Source organism: Aythya ferina, assembly GCF_964211825.1.
Source record: "Aythya ferina genome assembly, chromosome: 2".
NCBI classification, from domain to species: domain Eukaryota; kingdom Metazoa; phylum Chordata; class Aves; order Anseriformes; family Anatidae; genus Aythya; species Aythya ferina.
Genome location: NC_140297.1, coordinates 144,150,646 through 144,169,634, shown reverse-complemented (window position 1 = coordinate 144,169,634; position 18,989 = coordinate 144,150,646). Strand labels below are relative to the sequence as shown.

Genomic DNA, 18,989 nt, shown 5'->3' with positions numbered 1-18,989 from the left:
CTTTTTACTTTTGAATTCAAAATTGCATCTTTCTTGTAAAATGGAAAGATATTGATAGCATTGTGTATTGTTACTGCTTATGCATGTGTAATATATTTATGCATATTTCCTACTTCTGTTTTCACAATAGAATTTTTTATTGTTTTAAGTACAATGAAAAATATTTCTGTGTGGCTGAATACCACAATACTGACAGCTTTACAAATGTTCGTAGTTCAGTGCACTATTCTAACTTCTCTTGTGGGGAAAAATGCAATGCCTTATGTTAAAAGTCTCTGATACCAGTAATACAAAGATAATCATAGAATCATATTTATTGAACATACCAATTTAATTTTCATTCTATATTCACAGAATATTCTGTGACTCCGTATGTATGCCGTAATAGTTTTTAAAGACCATTTTCACTTTTTTTTGTTGTTGTTGCTAAAGTTTATTTAAATTATATTCTATGAATAGGCTTATTTTAGTATTATCAGGTCTGATCTAAAAGGAGAAAAAGAGAATGTAGGTTTGTTAGACCTAATTATTTAGAAAAAAAACTCTTAAAAGATAAAAAAAGCATTTTATACAATGATATTTCACTTATTTCTTTTCATTTTAAATTAGTGATGATTATATTCTTTATCAATTATTAGATTTGTTAAAATATAGAAAAATATGTATACATTTTAAAAATTATTTTTATGCAAATTAATTTGTGACTGATTTTTCTTACATCTGGTCTTGTGGGCAGAGAAAAAGGAAGTTCTTCTGTAGTCAGTTTATGTAAAAATACCAGAAATTTTTCACTCACTCTGTCCATAACATTTCATATACCCAGTCATAAGTTTATAACTTCACTAAGTACTTAGGCCTGAAAGATAAAAGAATGACTAGTTAAGACATATTTACAAAAAATAATTTCTGTGGAATTATATATTTCCTTTCAGTGTCAGTCTATGTGTAATGAAAATCAAGTGCTTCCTTTTCTGCTGAATCTTCAGAATTGTCTTCATTTACTCTGATTACTATATGGCAAATTTTAATTAGTTTATGTAAATATTTTATTAAACTGTATGAAATATTTTTTATTATTATTTTTATAATCCTTACTAAAGAGCCATTCAAAAAAAAAAAAAAAAGGAAAAATATTTTAAATATTTTTGTCATACAAGTATGATTAGAGAAGAAACACTTGAATATTTACTAAAATATGTCAATTCTTATTCAGTTCAGAGATGTAAACCTTTCATGGAAAGCACTCACTGTCTTATAAAATTTTAAAATGCTCTTATGTGATGATTATAATGATAATTATAAATCATGAAAAGTTAAAACAGCATGCTCTGTCTGCTTTTTTCTTTCTTTGTTTTGTGTTATGCTAGCTGTTAGCTGTGGTCACCCTGGTAGTCCGATTTATGGAAGAACAAGTGGAAATGGTTTTAACTTCAATGACATTGTGACGTTCTCGTGTAATACTGGGTACGTTATGCAAGGACCAACCAAAGCACAGTGTCAGGCCAATAGGCAGTGGAGCCACCCACCTCCAATATGCAAAGGTATGAAGTATGCATTTGCAGATTTCAAAGTTGGAAAATTAAGATGGGAAAATAAATTGAAGGTAAAGGGGCACTGTCAAGATATGTATTAAATATGTAGTAAATATGTAGTAAAAATCATGAGTCTTACTAGCAGGCATTTAGTTATTAATATTACATTATTAACTATGTTCATTAGGCATGTTTCCAGTTAGGTCTGTTCGACATTCAAAAAATTGCCATGATAACTCTTGCAGAGAAATTTTCTTGTATGTCTGTAGTTTTTATTGAATTTGTAAAGTAATTATACAAGTTTCTTAAGTAAAATTATGTATAGAAGTTTGTTTGCTTGTTTGTTTGTTTTTAATTCAGAAGTAACACTGCATTTTTAGCCAACACAGTTCAAAAATGGCATAGGAAAATGTATTTTTTCCCTTATTTCATTTTTATTGATCTGACTGCTTATCATTGTTTTCCATTTGTGTTCTTTCTCAACATTTTTGTCATATTTGGACCAGAAAGCCGAAAGCCAACCATAACTTGGCCTGCATCAAAAGAAGTGTGACCAGCAGGTTGAGGGAGGTGATTGTCCCCCTCTACTCTACCATCATGACACAACCTGGACTAGTGACCCCAGAACAAGATATAGTCTTTCCAGGTCCAGAGGAAGGCCATAGATTTGATCAAAGTGCTGGAGTACCTATGCAGACAGGCTGAGAGAGTTAGGGTCTTTTTGTCTGGAAAGGAGAAGTCTCCATGGGGATCTGATTGCAGCCTTTCAATATATATTAAAAAAAAAAAAAAAAAAAAAAAGAGAGAAAATTTTTACAAGGGCTCGTAGGGGCAGGGCAAGGGGTAACAATTTTAAACTGAAAGAGAATAGATTTAGATTGTACATAGGGAAGACATTTTTATGATGAAGGTGATGAAACACTGGAACAGGTTGCTCAGAGAAGTTGTGGATGCCCCATCCCTGGAAGTGTTCAACGTGGAATTTAATGGGGCTTTGAACCACCTGTCCATGACCAAAGCAGGGATTTTGGACTAGATGATCTTTAAGGTCCCTTCCAAATTTAACCATTCTGTGACTCTATAATTCCAAGTTATTTTACGTATTTATAGGAATGTATCCTATATTGTACTTCCAGTAATGTTCTCCACTTTCCTTTGATCACTTTGCCTTAAGTGATAACAGCAAATAGTTTACACAAGTTCCAAAGACCTATTTGTTGTTGAGAAGTTACTATAAAAAATAAAAAAAAAAGTGCCTAATAAATATCATTTTCAGTCTAACTGCTATAAATCACCCTGGTGTTCTGAAATTGTAGAGTAATGGAGCAATGTGCAAAACTGTCTGATATGGTACTGACTTGTAGGGATCAGAGACTCAGGAAATAAGCTGATTAGGCTATTTTTTTTTTTTTTTTGATATTTTACACAGCATCAAATCTATTAGTTTTAAAACAGGATTTAAAAATAAAAAGAACCCATTTTTTGTAGAACATTATTACTGGTGTCTGTAATATGCAGTGTCTCAACAGAAACCTGTAAGTTGCCAAAATAAAAATAAAAATAAAAATAAAAATAAAAATAAAAATAAAAATAAAAATAAAAATAAAAATAAAAATAGTCTTCTATTATTTTTAAATGTATGAAACCTAAAGTAATTAAGGACTCGAAAATCATTCTGTATTGTTAATTATCCAAATGTTAATACAGGAAGAAAATAAATTTGCATTGTTGTAAGGGTTGGACCAAAGGCACATTTAGTCCCATTTAGCCCAACGAATTTCCAGGTGTTGGCAATAGTCTTTGTCAATGGGAGGGTATACACTGAATGTAATGATATATTCAGCCACTTTTAGTGGCAAAGACTATTATAACATCAGCATGCTGTGAATAAATATTTCCTTTTATTTACTTTGGGTTAAGTATCTACTAGTTTCATATCATCTTCCTAGGTCAGTATAATTATAAATAAAATCAAGGTAGTAACATGTTGAAAACATTCGAAGTTCCATATGTGATGGATAGGAAGCCATGTACCAACTATTTTAGTAAACTGCATTTGTATAGGTCTCCAGTTTATGCTTTTTCCCTTTTTTAGTGGTGAATTGTTCTGATCCTGGAATTCCTGCAAATTCCATAAGAGAGAGTAAAATAGAACATGGAAATTTCACATATGGCACAGTGGTCTTTTATGACTGTAATCCTGGATATTATTTATTTGGATCTTCAGTTTTAATTTGTCAGCCAAATGGCCAATGGGACAAACCTCTTCCTGAATGCATTAGTAAGTAGATAACATGTTTTTATGTTTATTTTATTCTATTGCTTTTTTTTTATTTGCTTTTATTAAGTATGTGAACTGAAATAGGTATTATTTTACAAAACATCTACATCAGTCTTATGACAGAAATTAGAATAATCATATTTATATACATTTTTGTGTGTGGTAATGATAGAAGGTCTCAAAGGCAGATGAAGTAGCAGAGTTATATTATTATTGTATGCAGCAAATAACGTGGAAACCTTGAGAAATTCAATAACCGAACTACAAAAATCTCTGAATGCTTCAGCACAATAATCAGTAACAAGGACAGAAGGTAAAAACATATCTATTGAGTTTACCAATATATTTCCCCCATTGGCCACAAAACTATAATCACACTGAAACTTAAAAGCAACAGTGTCCAACTGTTGGGTTATGTTACTATAATATCCCCTGGATTTCTCTTTGAACAATAGCAAGATCTGTGAAGACAGTAAGCAAGTATGACTCTGTAGAGCAACAAAAGTATCTTCTGGATCATATCCTCAGCTTACCACACTATCAGATGTACCTGAACAGTGGTCATATGCAATTTAACACTAGGAAGGCAAAAGCATAGATGCTGCGTTTGTTCCGTCTTGTTATGCATAACTTTCTAACTGTGATGTTAGAAACAGTTAAATATAGTTATAACCACAGACATTTCATAGACATTTATTTTTTCTGAATCATGGACAGGCATTTACGGTGTTGTAGGTACACATTCTCAATTTTACTTCTGTTAGTTTTAATTAATTGAGATTTCTCCAGTTTTGCTATTCACTCTAAATATATATATATGTGTGATTTTTATTTTACTGCTAAAACATTTAGTTGTGGAATTTTTCATTTAACAGGATAAGTAGTTTGATAAGTAGCAATTCACAGTTAAACTTATAACAGAGTCAACAGAGTCTAACTGTTAATAACATTAATTTTTAAGATACCACTACTGTTTCAGAAAGACAGATATTACTTAGTAGTGACATAGCTCCAAAGGGAAAGAAATCCTAGAAGTAAAGGTTCAAAGATATTTTTTTCTTTCTACTTTTGTGTTTTTGTCCCCTAGTCTTCATTCAGAATTGTCAAAAGTAATTTAATAATGCACATTTTACTCTTTTTTAAGTTGCCTTTTGTCAGTGAAAGTTCCATATGGAATTTTGAAATGACATCCTCAGCTTTATTTGTGTCATTTGGATAGAGGGGTTAATGCATAGTAACCCAGCCAAGTTATTTTATAAACATAAGTGTACTGAAATCTATTCTGATGCAGCTACTGTATATTTTTATAAGACCCCATCAGTTTCAGGTAGATTTTGCAAATCGGTTCAATTTCTGGACTTATGCAAGGCAGTCATTCAATATTCAGAACATTTTTTTCCACTGTAAGAGCTATGGAAAAGAAGCTGAAAACTAGCTGAAAACTAACAATCCAACATTTGACCTATGTTGGATTGTTATCTTGACATAGATGGATTTCAATGTCTCTTTAGCTAGTCTCAAATATCTACCTTCTTTTGAAATACCAGTAGAGTAGACGCAGTGTGACAAAGGAAAAGTCATTCACCTGTAAAATAACAATTCCTTTGAAACATGATATCCTACAACATGTTCTCTTCTTCTAGCTAACATAAATACAGGAAGAAATAGAATTTGGTGGAGACCTGGACCAATATGCTCTTTCAATTCTTTCTTTTAATTAAAGTTTTTAAGGGGCTTATGCTATTTAGCATATTTATGCACATGTTGCTAGAAAAAATACTTTAAATGTGAGGTGTACTGTGAATGAAAGGTACATATCAACAATATATCTTACAGAATTTTTGTTTCATTTCCTACTGTAGCATATTCTCATTTTAGTTCCAAGAGACATGCTATGTTTACATATTTCATGACATTTAAGCAAGGTAGTAGAATTAGGTGTGTACAACCTAACTTTGGATATGGTGGTGTGCAATCTGTAAGTGGAAATTACAAAAATGGCAAGGTTACTAAAAAATAATCACAATATGAAAATAACTTACAATTATTGATAAAAATTTACACAAAGAAAAACTAATAGGGAGTTTATCCATGGTCGTGTCTAAAATTGTGATCTTATCCCGTGCAATCTCTGTGCAATTAAAATCAATAGATAGTATGTAGGAACAGTTAAAAACAATAAAATGTTAAAAATATGTTCAAGAATATCCACACAGTATAATATTTTAAGTAAACCAAAGTCCTGTGAATTGGTACATTAGAACATTATCTTGTTTCTAAGCCTAATAGATGTCATGACCAATGATTTGGGACCAATGGATGAGAGATTCATATTTGCATATTCTCTACTTCTGCAGTGACTTTGGCATTTATTGTCTTCCTGTATTTGTTTGAAGGGTAAATGCATAATTTTGCGTGTATGTGTGTTCATGCCATAAGGCTCAACTTAGTGAATGAGTGCCTTTGGATGTCAATATCTATATCTACCTTTTTGACATCTACAAACATTTGTTTCACAGCTTTTGATCCTTAATATACTTTTTGTTTCTTATCACATAATGTGGTCACCTCTGACCAAACCCTAAAAAGGTCTACTTCTTCACAAGGTTCTACTTCTTCTGTCTGGAGTTATGAAAATGATAACCACAAACTGTTTGATCAGTGATAATAACCTTTTTTTATCTCCAATAATTATGCATTGTAGTGATTGACTGTGGCCATCCTGGCGTTCCTCCTAACGCGGTCCTGTCTGGAGATAAATATACATTTGGATCTACTGTTCATTATACTTGCACAGGTAGACGTTCTCTGTTAGGGCAGTCATCTCGTACGTGTCAGTTAAATGGACACTGGAGTGGATCTCTTCCTCATTGCTCAGGTAATACTTTTAAATTAATGTGTGTCCTAAAGTTATTTTGAATTTATTTTCATTTTTTCAGAAGGCTATTTTTTAATCTAGAAAATCATATATAAAATTGAAATACTACCTCAATAGAAGTAAAAAGAGGTAAAACTCCCCAAAAGTGAAAACTCTGTTAACAAGAAAATCATATCTTTAAGATTATGTTTTTGGATTTTTGTTTTGTTTTAATTTCCAAAGAAACTATTTACCTGATAGACACTTCTGGTATATTTTAATTATATGATACATACCTCTTTATAATAAAGCCCGATATGCTCCACATAATTTCAGGATAGGGTACTTGGTTTTGAGAGAAAACTGTCTAGTCCTTTTAATATATTATCCCTCACTTAAGTCAATATATGTTTACTGAACACTTTTACTGAATATTCTGTTTCACAAAGTTAATTTGATTCAGTTTAATAGCAGTGATCAGTTGAAAATCATAAATCTAAGTCACTAAAAAATGTTCTGCTTTGCCTTAATTCCATTTATTATTTAATAATAAATGTAAATGTAAAAATTAATGTAAATGTAGATTCTGATAGAGGTGATAGAGGCTGTTATCTGTTTTAATTGTTAGTAAATATTGGGTGAGGGGGAGTCTTTCTTGCCATCAATATGTTTCCAGTATATAGCTTAAAGGAATCATTTTTTTTTTTAATCTTTTTCTGACCTATGTAATTGGTACTTGGATAGTAGTTGGATATCTTCAGAGACAGAACATATAAAGAAAACAATGTACATATTTTGTCTTGGTCAATGTACTCAGTTTTGTCTATGCTGAAACAAGTTGAAAAATAAATTATAACCAAATGTGGTAGTTTCTATACTAGTTTTACACAAAAAAAAAAGCCAGGGTTTTTTATAGTATTAGTAAATATGAAACTTTTTTTTTTTCTCTCATCTACATCTCTTTTGTGTATTCAGACATATACAGTTCATGTTAGTTACACCTTCAGAATACGCACATTTACAGCACACATAACAGAAATGTTTAAAAACTAATAACAAAATAGGACTCAGTTAAAAAATATTACTAAATTCCAAAGAGTTCAAAGAATTGCTCAGTATCTGAAAAATAATTGCTCAGTATCAGCAAAATAATATTTCATATTCCAGTCTTTACATTTCAAATTCTAGGTGATACAGCTGGTTCTTGTGGTGATCCAGGTATCCCAGGTCATGGGTCTAGGGAAGAAAACAACTTTAAAATTAAAAGCACAGTACATTTCAGCTGTGATATTGGATATATCCTCCATGGCTCAGAGGAAAGGACATGTATGGCAAATGGAAGTTGGACAGGAAAACAACCTGAATGCAAAGGTAAATCACAGAAGACATATTCTTTTTTTTCAAACTATGTTGTTAAACATGCTTATCTGAAAAACAATTTTATATTGCCAGTTTTGTAATGTGAATGATATAAAGTTGTTTTTGTACAGACCGTTATAATTTTTTTGAAGTTTTTGCAATATATCAGTGGCTTGGCCTTAAATGGAAAATTTCAAATTAGTTCCAAGCAAGAAACAGCTTATTTTTTTCAAAGTTTTGAGGGAAAAACAACAACAAAAAAGTATACTGGACTGTTGTTCCTTCTTTCTGAGCCACCATCAACTCTACGTGTTATCTAGTAGAAAAAAATAAACAGAAAAGAGTGGTAGATAAGGCCCCTAGAACTCAATTTTTACTGAAAGATTTTTCCCAAAAATCTCACTATCATCTGGTGTTTAATTACAACCTTTGTACATTTGAATTTCAGAGAAAAAAGCTGTTTTAGTGAAATGACAATGTCAAGATTTCATTAGATACATCTAAGTAGTAAATGATTGGCAAAAGGAAGTGTTAACATTTTTTAAACACACTTAATTTTGTTAACTATTGACATTGTTATTTTTCAATAGAAAATGAAAGCAAGTTAATTTGGAGCAAATAATTTTAGAATTTTCAAGCTATATGTATTTTCATAAAAGAGCTCTAACAGGATATTTATGGAGAATCATTTATTATTTATTCATCTCGATTCAAATATAGAAAATAATTCCCAACAGACTTTTCTTAAAAGAAAAGCTTCCTGAATATCAGGAAATACTTTGAGAACCTGTGCTTTTATTATCCACTTTAACTCTGTGTATTATTTGTTCAGAAGAGTCATCTTGTTTTAAAAATTTATTTCATAAGCTGCTTTTGTAATATGAACGATTCCTACTGAACAATTGTCACCCTGATGCAAAGTAAATATCTATATATATTGGTGTGTTGGTCTTTGAAGGAATATGCCTAACCAAACTGAACTTTCTGCTTTTCTATTTTGATCTTACCTATTATATAAAGTAATGAACAATTGTTGTCTTACATTTTAAGATACTTTCTGTATTACTTTTTTACCCCTAAATCTCTGGAAACAACTTTTCTGGTTATATATATAAAAACAGAACTACTGTTCTAGTTTAAGTCATATAGGTTAGATGTATATATGTGATTACTTAAGAAAGATGAATTCCATTTCCAAAGCTGAGCACTGAAGAACTGGGAAATACCAAGTTTAAACCTGTCTATGAAAGAATAGTTTGACTCCATCTGGTGCTTTGAATTAGAAAGGACTTTGATACTTTGATACATAGCACATACATACCAGGATGTCAAGTCTACAATGACAATTGTAGGTCAGGCATTTTCTTGGTTGGGAGTCTGTCTTTGAAGCTAAAGTAGTTTTCCTTTAATGCAGGGTTGTTGGCTTTTTCTTTCTTTTTTCCTTTCTTCCTTTCTCTTTCGTTCTTTTGTTCTTTCATTCTTTTGTTCTTTCTTTCTCCTTCTCTTCCTCTTCCTTCCTTCCTTCCTTCCTTCCTTCCTTCCTTCCTTCCTTCCTTCCTTCCTTCCTTCCTTCCTTCCTTCCTTCCTTCCTTCCTTCCTTCCTTCCTTCCTTCCTTCCTTTTCCTTTCTTCCTTTTTTTTTTTTTTTCTTTCTGATTAAATTCTTAGACTTTGTTTTCCTATATATGAAAGGATAAAAACAAATACTTCATGGAAACAGCTATTGTGCAACATGCATTATCAGTAGGTGGTGAAACCTACATTTTTCACATTTTTCAGCACAACAGCACAGGTTTCTGCAACATAACACTGCTGGCAGCATGATTGTCCTTTGACAGTACTATTTCATAAATTATCTTAACAAACTAAATTTTGAACATATTTAACATTTTACTTTACAGCTGTACAATGTGGTAATCCAGGCACAACTGCTAATGGAAAAGTATTTCGTATTGATGGAACTACATTCTCTAATTCAGTAATTTATTCATGCATGGAAGGATACATACTTTCTGGATCATCTGTAAGACAATGCACTGCCAATGGAACATGGTCTGGATCCTTGCCAAACTGTACAAGTAAGACATGTCTAATGGATAGTCTTGTTTTTCTCTTTCTCTTTATTGCAAGACAATAAAGTACAATATAAAGGATTTATAAAGTCTTCAGCTTTTTTTTCCCACTACTTCATAAATAATTTTGTATATGGAATACTTTAAAAATATAGTGCTGTAGAAAGATGGATGTGTTTATTGAAAGACAAAGTATAGTAAAATACATTACCATATCGCTGTTATAATATTTTACCGATACAGCTTAAAGTAGTTGTATGGTTATATGATCTACCTACTTTATTTCATTGCTAGCATATATTTTTAACCTTGTTTATAATTTATCGTATGTCGTCTTTAGACATTATTCATTTAATTACTATTCTTCATCATGGAAACTTACTGGTATAATATTCTTGTTACCCAGGGGGAAGACAAGAAAAAACCTTGAAATAAATTCTTGAGAAATATTTTTGTAATGACTCCAAGGTCAAAACTCAGATAAAACTTGTCCAGCTCTCAGATAACACCTCTTTGGCCTTTTCACTAACATTATATTTTTTTTGTTTAGTCAGCTAACAGAAGCAGTTTCAGGTTCTCTCACATTCATAGCATCATTTCTAAGCAGTTTATTTCCAAGTCTTTATTATATGTTCTAGTTCAATTTTTAAAAGCATGGAGAAGAATTTGCTACTTTACACACTTACTGTAACCCAAATAGAGGCCAAAAACTAAAGAAAGCTTGTATTATCTTGTATTGTCTTTAAATCCATCATAATTGGAGATCATGAGAACAGCTGCTTTTGCAGTCTGCAAACCTATGAGAGAGTCCAGTGGATATTATTATTTTTTTTTTCCAAATTATAACAAAAATTGGATTCATTGTACCAAAGTTAAAGGCATTTTGTGATTTTATCCATATCTATATTTCTCTTGTATTTTAGAGTGAACATTTAGACACTTAGCTGAAATACATGCTAGAGCTCAGTCTTCTCAAAAAAAAAAAAATGCAGGTAGAAATTTGAAATTTTTGCTTAAAAATAGAAAGATGTCTAGGTTGTGAGAAAGATGTCTAGATGTAAGAGAGAATATATCTAATAAAACAGAAACATCATAAAGATAATATGCAATAGAAATAAAGTATTTTAATTAATACCTAAACATTATTTAAACCGTTAGGCAATAGATCTATTGACATTTTTAATACACAGTTCTCTCTTTGTTATAATTGCACATCTAAAACATATATTCCCTAATAATTTTATAAGTACTGATGCTTTTTAGGATCTTTAGTTTCATCATATTGTGTATCCCCTAGAATAGCACGAATCTGAAAAGAATGATTGATTGAAAATCTTACCAAAAAAGGTACAACCTCTGAGAATCTCAACCTCTCTCATTTCTGACTTTTTCATCATTGCTGACTATTAACTAGTTCCTAAAGGGATGTGATAGCACTACTAGGTGCTACAACTTGTATCTAAGTGGATACTGCTACTAGCACAAGCTCTAAAATACAGAGAAATGGAGAGGCATTTTACAGAATAACAGGATGGGTGAGGATGGCAGTCACCTCTGGAAATTATCTAGTCCAATCAAAACTGGGGTGGGATCAGCTACAGCAGTTTTCTCAGAACTTTGTTCAGTCCTTGTCCCTTTATAGAGGTCTTTAATTCTACAGATTCTGAACATGCAAAAATATATTAAACTTCATTGTACTTATTTGCTATGTTCTTATCATGAAAATAAAATTACGGAAGGAATCATGGAATCATAAACTGGTTAGGGTTGGAAGGGATCTTAAAGATCATCTAGTTCTAAACCCCCTGCCATTGGCAGTGACACCTTCCACTAGACTGGGTTACTCAAAGCCCCATCCAACCTGGCACAGCTTCTCTGAGCAAGATGTTCCAGTGGCAATAGCTCAATTTTAAACTTCTAACAGATAAGAAATAAGAGTTAATGGACAATGTTTACTAAATGGCTAATTAATAGGTTGTGAAATAACAATCAACTCTGTGTCCTGTCAGTTTTATCTCCAGGTGTATAAAATAGGCGTGAAGAAGATTGTAAGGGAACAATTTAGTCATAATAGTTTCAAACTGTGTTAAAAACAGTAGAAATAGCAATGACAACAGACTTTGTTGACAGGACAGTTATTTCCTTTTTTTTTATCCTAGCTGTTCCCACCATGCTGTGCATTTTTTACTATGACCATATTTCCCAAAAGTTCCTTATATTTTGTTGAAGTTAAATAACCTCGTGGAACCATTTTGGAACAGCTTAAACTGTGTGGCTGTCACACAGTGAGAAAAAAAAAAAAAAAAAAAAAAGTGGCTGTCATGAGTGAGACAAAGTAAACAGCAGCAAACAGTGGATCTGGAAGCCAGTAAGGCTCTGTTGGCCTGGGAAGGATGGGTTTAAAGTTATGTTGGTTCATGCTGTGTAACTGCTCGTACTTAAACTCAAGTGTAACCAACCATGATCTAGGGCCATCACCTGACATTCATCTCCTTACATCTCCCCCATTTCAAAGAACTTCCCCACTTCTAAGATCCTTTATCCAGCCAGGATCTACACTTTTTTTTTCCAGCCCCCTACTCCCCCCCCCCCTTCCAAAACCACTCTAAGCAGGTTCATAAAATGTATCAGACTCCTAACTGGTATTTCTGTATCATGTCTTTCCCAGAGGGGATGTCATCTCTCATGTCCCCTCTATTACTAGGGAGATTTGGGATGTACCACTTTTGTTTAGGCCAGATGTTATCAAAATTTATAGCCAGACAATACTCATTGCAATTATCCAGTAAGAGGCTTCATCTTGATTATTCAGAAGTTTTGGTTTTGGGCATGAGTACTCCCTTACCCCCACCATCCCACCCCACCCCCCTGCATATATGCTACTATTTTCTACCTGCCAAGGTTCACAATTGTTTGGCACCTAGGAGTACTTGTTTGTTATCATCCCAGTAAGAAAGTCAGTTGGGCTCTGTTAGGTATCACTGAAAAACTATTTATCAGAGCTAACATTGCAAGGAGAGAATAGCATAGATAACTTTTAGGGCCCCTTTAGATGCTGGGAGCCCCCCAGGGGTATAATATTGAACAGGACTCCAACCCCTGTGCAGCATTACAGGCAAACCTCATCAATAGCAGGGACTTTCTCTTTTTGGTCATTCAAGCTCTTACAGCATTTTATTACAAGGAAACAAATCTATTTATCATTTCTATAGTCAAAGAGAAATGATGTTCTCATAACAACTTCTTGCTGTACTGCTAGATAAAAGCAAGGACATGCTCCTGGTGTAATCACTGGTATTGAGTGGGAGCTGCCTCCAGCTGCTCTGTTACAAGGAGCTGGCTTGGCCTCCATGGACAAGAGATCTGTGCAGCACAACACAGCCTGAAGGCCATGCTGGACATGCAGCACAGCAGAGGCCTGCACCTTCTCAGGCTATGAATCTGTGAACCTTTAAAACTACCACTGAGCCTGCTAAGTAGGTGCTATGTTTCTTTTCATAAAAGTTCTCATCCTATGTTTATGAGTAAATACGGTATCTCAGTAAAATCAGGTCACCTTCTGTTGCGTTAAATGTTAAGGTAATTGGGAGTGATGCCCAACTAGCCATTATAAATCTGATCACATCCAAGGTACTGAACTAGCATGATTACAGATTCACAAATAATGTAATACGCCCTTAAAATCACCACATTCCATGAACTACCGCAGCCACACTTAAACAGTTCAGTCACATTCAGTGAGAACTATCACAGACAGATTTAATGAGTAGTGCAATTTATTAAACCAGCAGGTACACAGGTTCTTTGGATTGCTGGTGATGAATTCACTGTCTGCAAAACACGTGCAAATACCAGAAGTTTGAGTAATACAGCCTGGTTACAAATGTGTTAAAAGATATGAAGTGATTATATAGAGATTCCTGGCATAACTAAGTGTTCAAATCTTACCCGAAGGTGTCCCAGTGGGTGGATGGGGGTGGGGATGGGGGAGTGGAGGGGGGAAGAGAGGATCAACCTGTCAGCTGATCCCAGAAGTCAGAATGTATCTTTTGAGATAATAACCTTTCTTTCGCAATGATATCTTCCCTAACATTCTGTCTCCCTTAAGCTAATTTATATAATTTCTTATCAAACAGGTAGAAGCTTGAGTGGCTCTAGTCATACATACCTTTGTTAGGACTGGTGCTAAATTTTCTCACTTTTGTTTAAAGGTATAGGCTCAGAGAAATTCAGAGCGCATGTTCAGTGAGGGGTGGCTGCACCTTGGAGGCGGGTAGGCTTCGGGCTGGAGGTGTGTTTTGGTATTATAATGATATTATAATGTGCAAAGTTTACCCAAAGGACATTTTGTCAAAAACATGGCAGGACATTGGCCTAAGGTAGCAAATATGCAGCTTATTGGTTCCGATGTACCTTCGAGTTCCCATCTTATCACAGAGCTGGGCCACAGTGTCTCCACTCTGCTCCACCCTCCATACAGTTTCTCTTAGACTCAGCACACCAAGTTCCCCTGCTGTGGCCAACATCTAGGGAACTTCTATGGAATGCAGCTATGCTCCACCCTGGAAGCTTCTTCAGTGCTGTACCTTTTCTTAGAAATTTGAATATAAGCTTAATTTCTAAGTCACCTCAGGTAATTATTCCACACCTTCTTACATCCCCTTTTGCTTTCTTTGAAAGTTAAATGTTGCAGTATAAGACAAAAGAAAGGCTCTTTTTCTTACGTCTCATTCTCTACCTCTACAAATGGTTCTAACTTTACAACACAGTAATATGAAGAATGACACTTTTTTCCCTTGACCTTTTTTTTTGTTATTATTAAACACTTTTTTTTTCTATAGTAAGATAACAACTAGTGAGTACAGAAGAACAAAAGCAGACAAGAAAATCATATTTTTTTTGTATATTTGATTGTTTGCTTTTGAGATATGGTTTGAAATGTTAATGATAGGAAGGTAGGAATTTTGAGAATGTAATGGAATCTAGAGATCTACCAAAGCCATGATGACTCTTCGTGTATGAAGGATCAAAGTGCCAATAGCAGGAAATAATGCAATCACTACAGTAAAAGTAACAGTGGAAGAAACAAAAATTTGCTTTTAATGACAAAAAATAAAAACCTAGAAATTGTAATGAAGGTGAGTGAAAAAGCTGAGGATACGGTTTTAGTTAGATTTAAATAAACAAAGAAATAGTTTACAGGCCTGAACTAAATGGATAATTCTGTGAAGCTGTTTGAGCATATATTGCATACATGTATGGTGTTTGTGTGTTCTTAAATTTGTAAGGAAATGATTTGCAATATTCTTCACAATGTAATTAATGAATATTAGGGAAAAAAGATGGGAATTATAGGCATGAACATTAGGTTGTAATCTGGTCAAAACAGAAGTATACATGGAAACGTATTGTCGTGGTTCCGCTCGAGTGGGCAGCCGAGCTCCACCACAGCCGCTCTCTCACTCCCCCTCCTCAAAGAGGAATGGGGAGAAAATATGTGAAAAGGGCTCAAGGATTGAGATAAGGACGAGAAAATCACGCAATAATTATTGTAACGGGCAAAACAGACTCGGCATAAGGAGATAGTAAGATTTATTGCCTACAACTAACAAGCGAGAGAAGTGAGAAAACAAAGGGAAAAAAAAAAACCAAAAGCACCTTCCCCCCATCCACCCTCTTCCATCTCCTCCCCCCGAGCGGCGCAGGGGAACGGGGGAATGGGGGTTATGGTCAGTCTACAGCACTTCTTCTCTGCCGCTCGTTCTCGATCACTCTCGTCCCCTGTGCTGTGGGGTCCCACCCACGGGATGCAGTCCTTGATGAACTGATCCAGCGTGGGCTTCCCACAGGCAGCAGCTCTTCCAGAACTGCTCCAGATATGGGTCCGTACCACGGGGTCCATCCCTCAGGAGAAAACTGCTCCAACCTGGCTCCCCCACGGGCAGCAGCTCCTGCCAGGTCACCTGCTCCTGCGTGGGCTCCTCTCCACGGGCTACAGGTCCGGCCCAGAATCTGCTCCAGCAGGGGTCTTCCACAGGTGGCAGCCTCCGTCGGTGCAGGGCCACCTGCTCCACCGTGGTCTCCTCCACGGGCTGCAGCGTGGAACCCTGCTCCACCGTGGTACTCCATGGGCTGCAGGGGGACATCCTGCTTCACCATGGTCCTCACCACAGGCCGCAGGGGACTTCTGCTCCGGCGCCTGGAGCACCTCTCCCCCTCCTTCTACACTGACCTTGGTGCAAGGCTGTTCTCTCACTCCCTTGACTCTCCCGGCTGCTGTGTGGCGCAGCGTTTTTTCCCTGTCTTAAATATGCTCTCACAGAGGCGCAAAACAACATCGCTTATTGGCTCGGATCTGGAAGACAATGGGGCCCTTCCCAAACATGGGGCAGCTTCTAGATCTTTCTCACAGAAACCACCCCTATGGCTCCCTGTTTCCAAAACCAAAACCTTGCCACGTAAACCCACTACACGTATCAAGGATGATTTTAGTTGAATTTACAACATTAAGGTCAGTAAATGGAATGTGTCAACTAAAGAAAGATGGAATATTTACAGTATTTGAATATACTCATGTAACTAAGAAAAACAGTTCTGTCTTTGACAGTTCTATATTTGTTGAAGAATTACATAAAAAATATATATATTTTAAGTTTTCAAAAAATGTACTATGTTGCCAGGTAAAACAAAATACATTGATCTTCTCTGTTGTTTATCTAAACAGCTCTACCCAGGTAACCTTGTAGTATGTTCTACAGTCTATTCTGCACCCACAGGCAGCTATTGTGTGGGACATTTATACTTTTTGAAGTTCTGAATCACGCAGTTTAATTAATATCTGCTTACTTAGACTGTGGTAAACTATGAAGCTATACTATACTAATTCTGGAGTACTATACTTCTGCTTTTGAACAGGTGTATAGAAATACTGTATTTCTTGGAGCTTATCAACTGTTTGGATCAAGAATACAGAACACACTGCAGGTTTTCTCATTCTGGAAACCAGGATACAGAGAGGGTGCTATTCACATTGGTCATGCTTTGGCATGGAGTTAGAAGTAGCCAAGATGTGCTTTCTTCCCAGGAGACTGCCCCCAGAATTAATCAGCTGTAATAAAGTTGCTGTGTGGAGACTGTAAAATTTACTGTAAAATGAACTGACAAACACACGAGTGTTGTACTTTGTTCAAACTATACATAAATTTAGTTGTTTTTTTTTTTTTTTTTTTTTTTTTTTCCTGAAAACAACTTTTGATCATTGTCACTATGGTTCTAAATTCTCCAGATTTCTAGGCTTCTTACTCTGAAAACTGTTCGAGCAACTGATAGATCAAATTTACCACATCTGAGAAAAAAAAAATAAATAAATAAAAAGAAAAAGAAAAAAAAAAGATATTTATCTACTTATTAATGTAAATTAGCTCCTTACACTAGAAATCACAAGATGTGGTGTGTACCCACTCTACCTCATTAAAAACTATGTGCCTAATTTTGGCATAAACCATGCCATATTTTTAGACTGCCTGAACATTCTCTTCTGTTTATGTATAATTGTAATGTGAGCATTTACAAAGTGCTAGTTTTTCTCCATATGTATGATTTAAATTTTCCAGGCTATGTTTGCTCTGACGTTGTTCAAATGAAAAAGTAAACTAAACAACAGATACCTGCATCTGTGATCTTTAATAATGAGGCTCTATAGTGACATAAAAAAGAGAGGGTATCAAAGCACAGTGGCTTATTTCTTGCTTTTGTTCCTTTTAAGATATTAAAATTTTACTGATTAAAATTTTACAGTCCATTACTTCTGCTTTTGAACAGGTGTATAAATTTTCTCCAAAATGTAACAGCTGCACAAGTTGTGTTTGGCAGCTATTTTGGATGACATACATGTTTATCTTACATTGATGGAGATAAAAGATTTATGATATTTTTCCTCCTATTTTCCCTAATAAGTTCCTAATTTGTCCTGCTTTTCCCCTCAAATATATATATATATATATATAAATATATATGGTATATATGGTTTATATACAAATATAAATATATATATATATAAATACATATATAAATTGCATTCATTTTTTTTTTTTTTAAATCTGTTTTTCAATTATTTCCTTTCAGTTATCAACTGTGGAGATCCAGGAGTCCCAGCAAATGGCATGAGATATGGTGATGATTATGTTGTTGGACAAAATGTTACTTATATTTGCCAACCTGGATATACAATGGAATCAAATAGCTCCTCCATTCGCACTTGTACTAGCAATGGCACATGGAGTGGAGTAATCCCAACGTGCAGAGGTACAACATTAATTTTGATTGTCCAGTATTTCTTCTAGGTCATTTACATCCACTGTTTATTATAATGATTCAGTCATGTACTTCTTTAGAAATCAGAACTTACTATTACTATTACCATGTTGTGTGGTGTCTTGACCACATAGATACCAGGGTTCTTTTAGGATCAGTGACTGCTACCACATTATTGTTGACATAACTTGAACTCAACTCTTACTGAGGACATGCTCCCTTATACCATTGACTCTACAGAGTAGAGTCACTAACTATTCATTGGTCAAATAACTTTGTTTGCAACAGCAAACACCCAGCAACTTCCACGTCTTAATGACTGGAGAACAAGCAGTCCATCAAGGCTTCTCCTGAATCAGCCTTCTTTGTTCCTTCTAAACACTTTACATTCCTCCTGGCCTAATCATTAAGAGTCCGATGTTATCACCAACCATGGGGCTTGTCGACCCCCATGGCCACACTCCCACAATGTTTAATTGATTGTTTGGCTGAAGGAAAAGTGATTTCATTATTTGGTTCTTTCCCTCCATTTTAAAAGGTTAAGATGCCAGCATAGTATGTTCGTGTTTTTATTTT

At 34.5% G+C, this 18,989-nt stretch overlaps 1 protein-coding gene across 5 annotated transcripts in view; it reads left to right on the top strand.

The window, feature by feature from the left end:
• CSMD3 (CUB and Sushi multiple domains 3) overlaps positions 1-18,989 on the top strand; it is a 684,493-nt gene that overhangs the window by 620,411 nt on the left and 45,093 nt on the right. For all 5 annotated transcript variants that reach the window (XM_084509891.1, XM_084509890.1, XM_084509889.1 and 2 more), the window contains 6 exons: positions 1,368-1,541; positions 3,628-3,813; positions 6,518-6,691; positions 7,859-8,041; positions 9,930-10,106; positions 18,225-18,404. In XM_084509891.1, the coding sequence (XP_084366017.1) occupies positions 1,368-1,541; positions 3,628-3,813; positions 6,518-6,691; positions 7,859-8,041; positions 9,930-10,106; positions 18,225-18,404 (1,074 nt within the window). The remainder of the gene's footprint in view (positions 1-1,367; positions 1,542-3,627; positions 3,814-6,517; positions 6,692-7,858; positions 8,042-9,929; positions 10,107-18,224; positions 18,405-18,989) is intronic.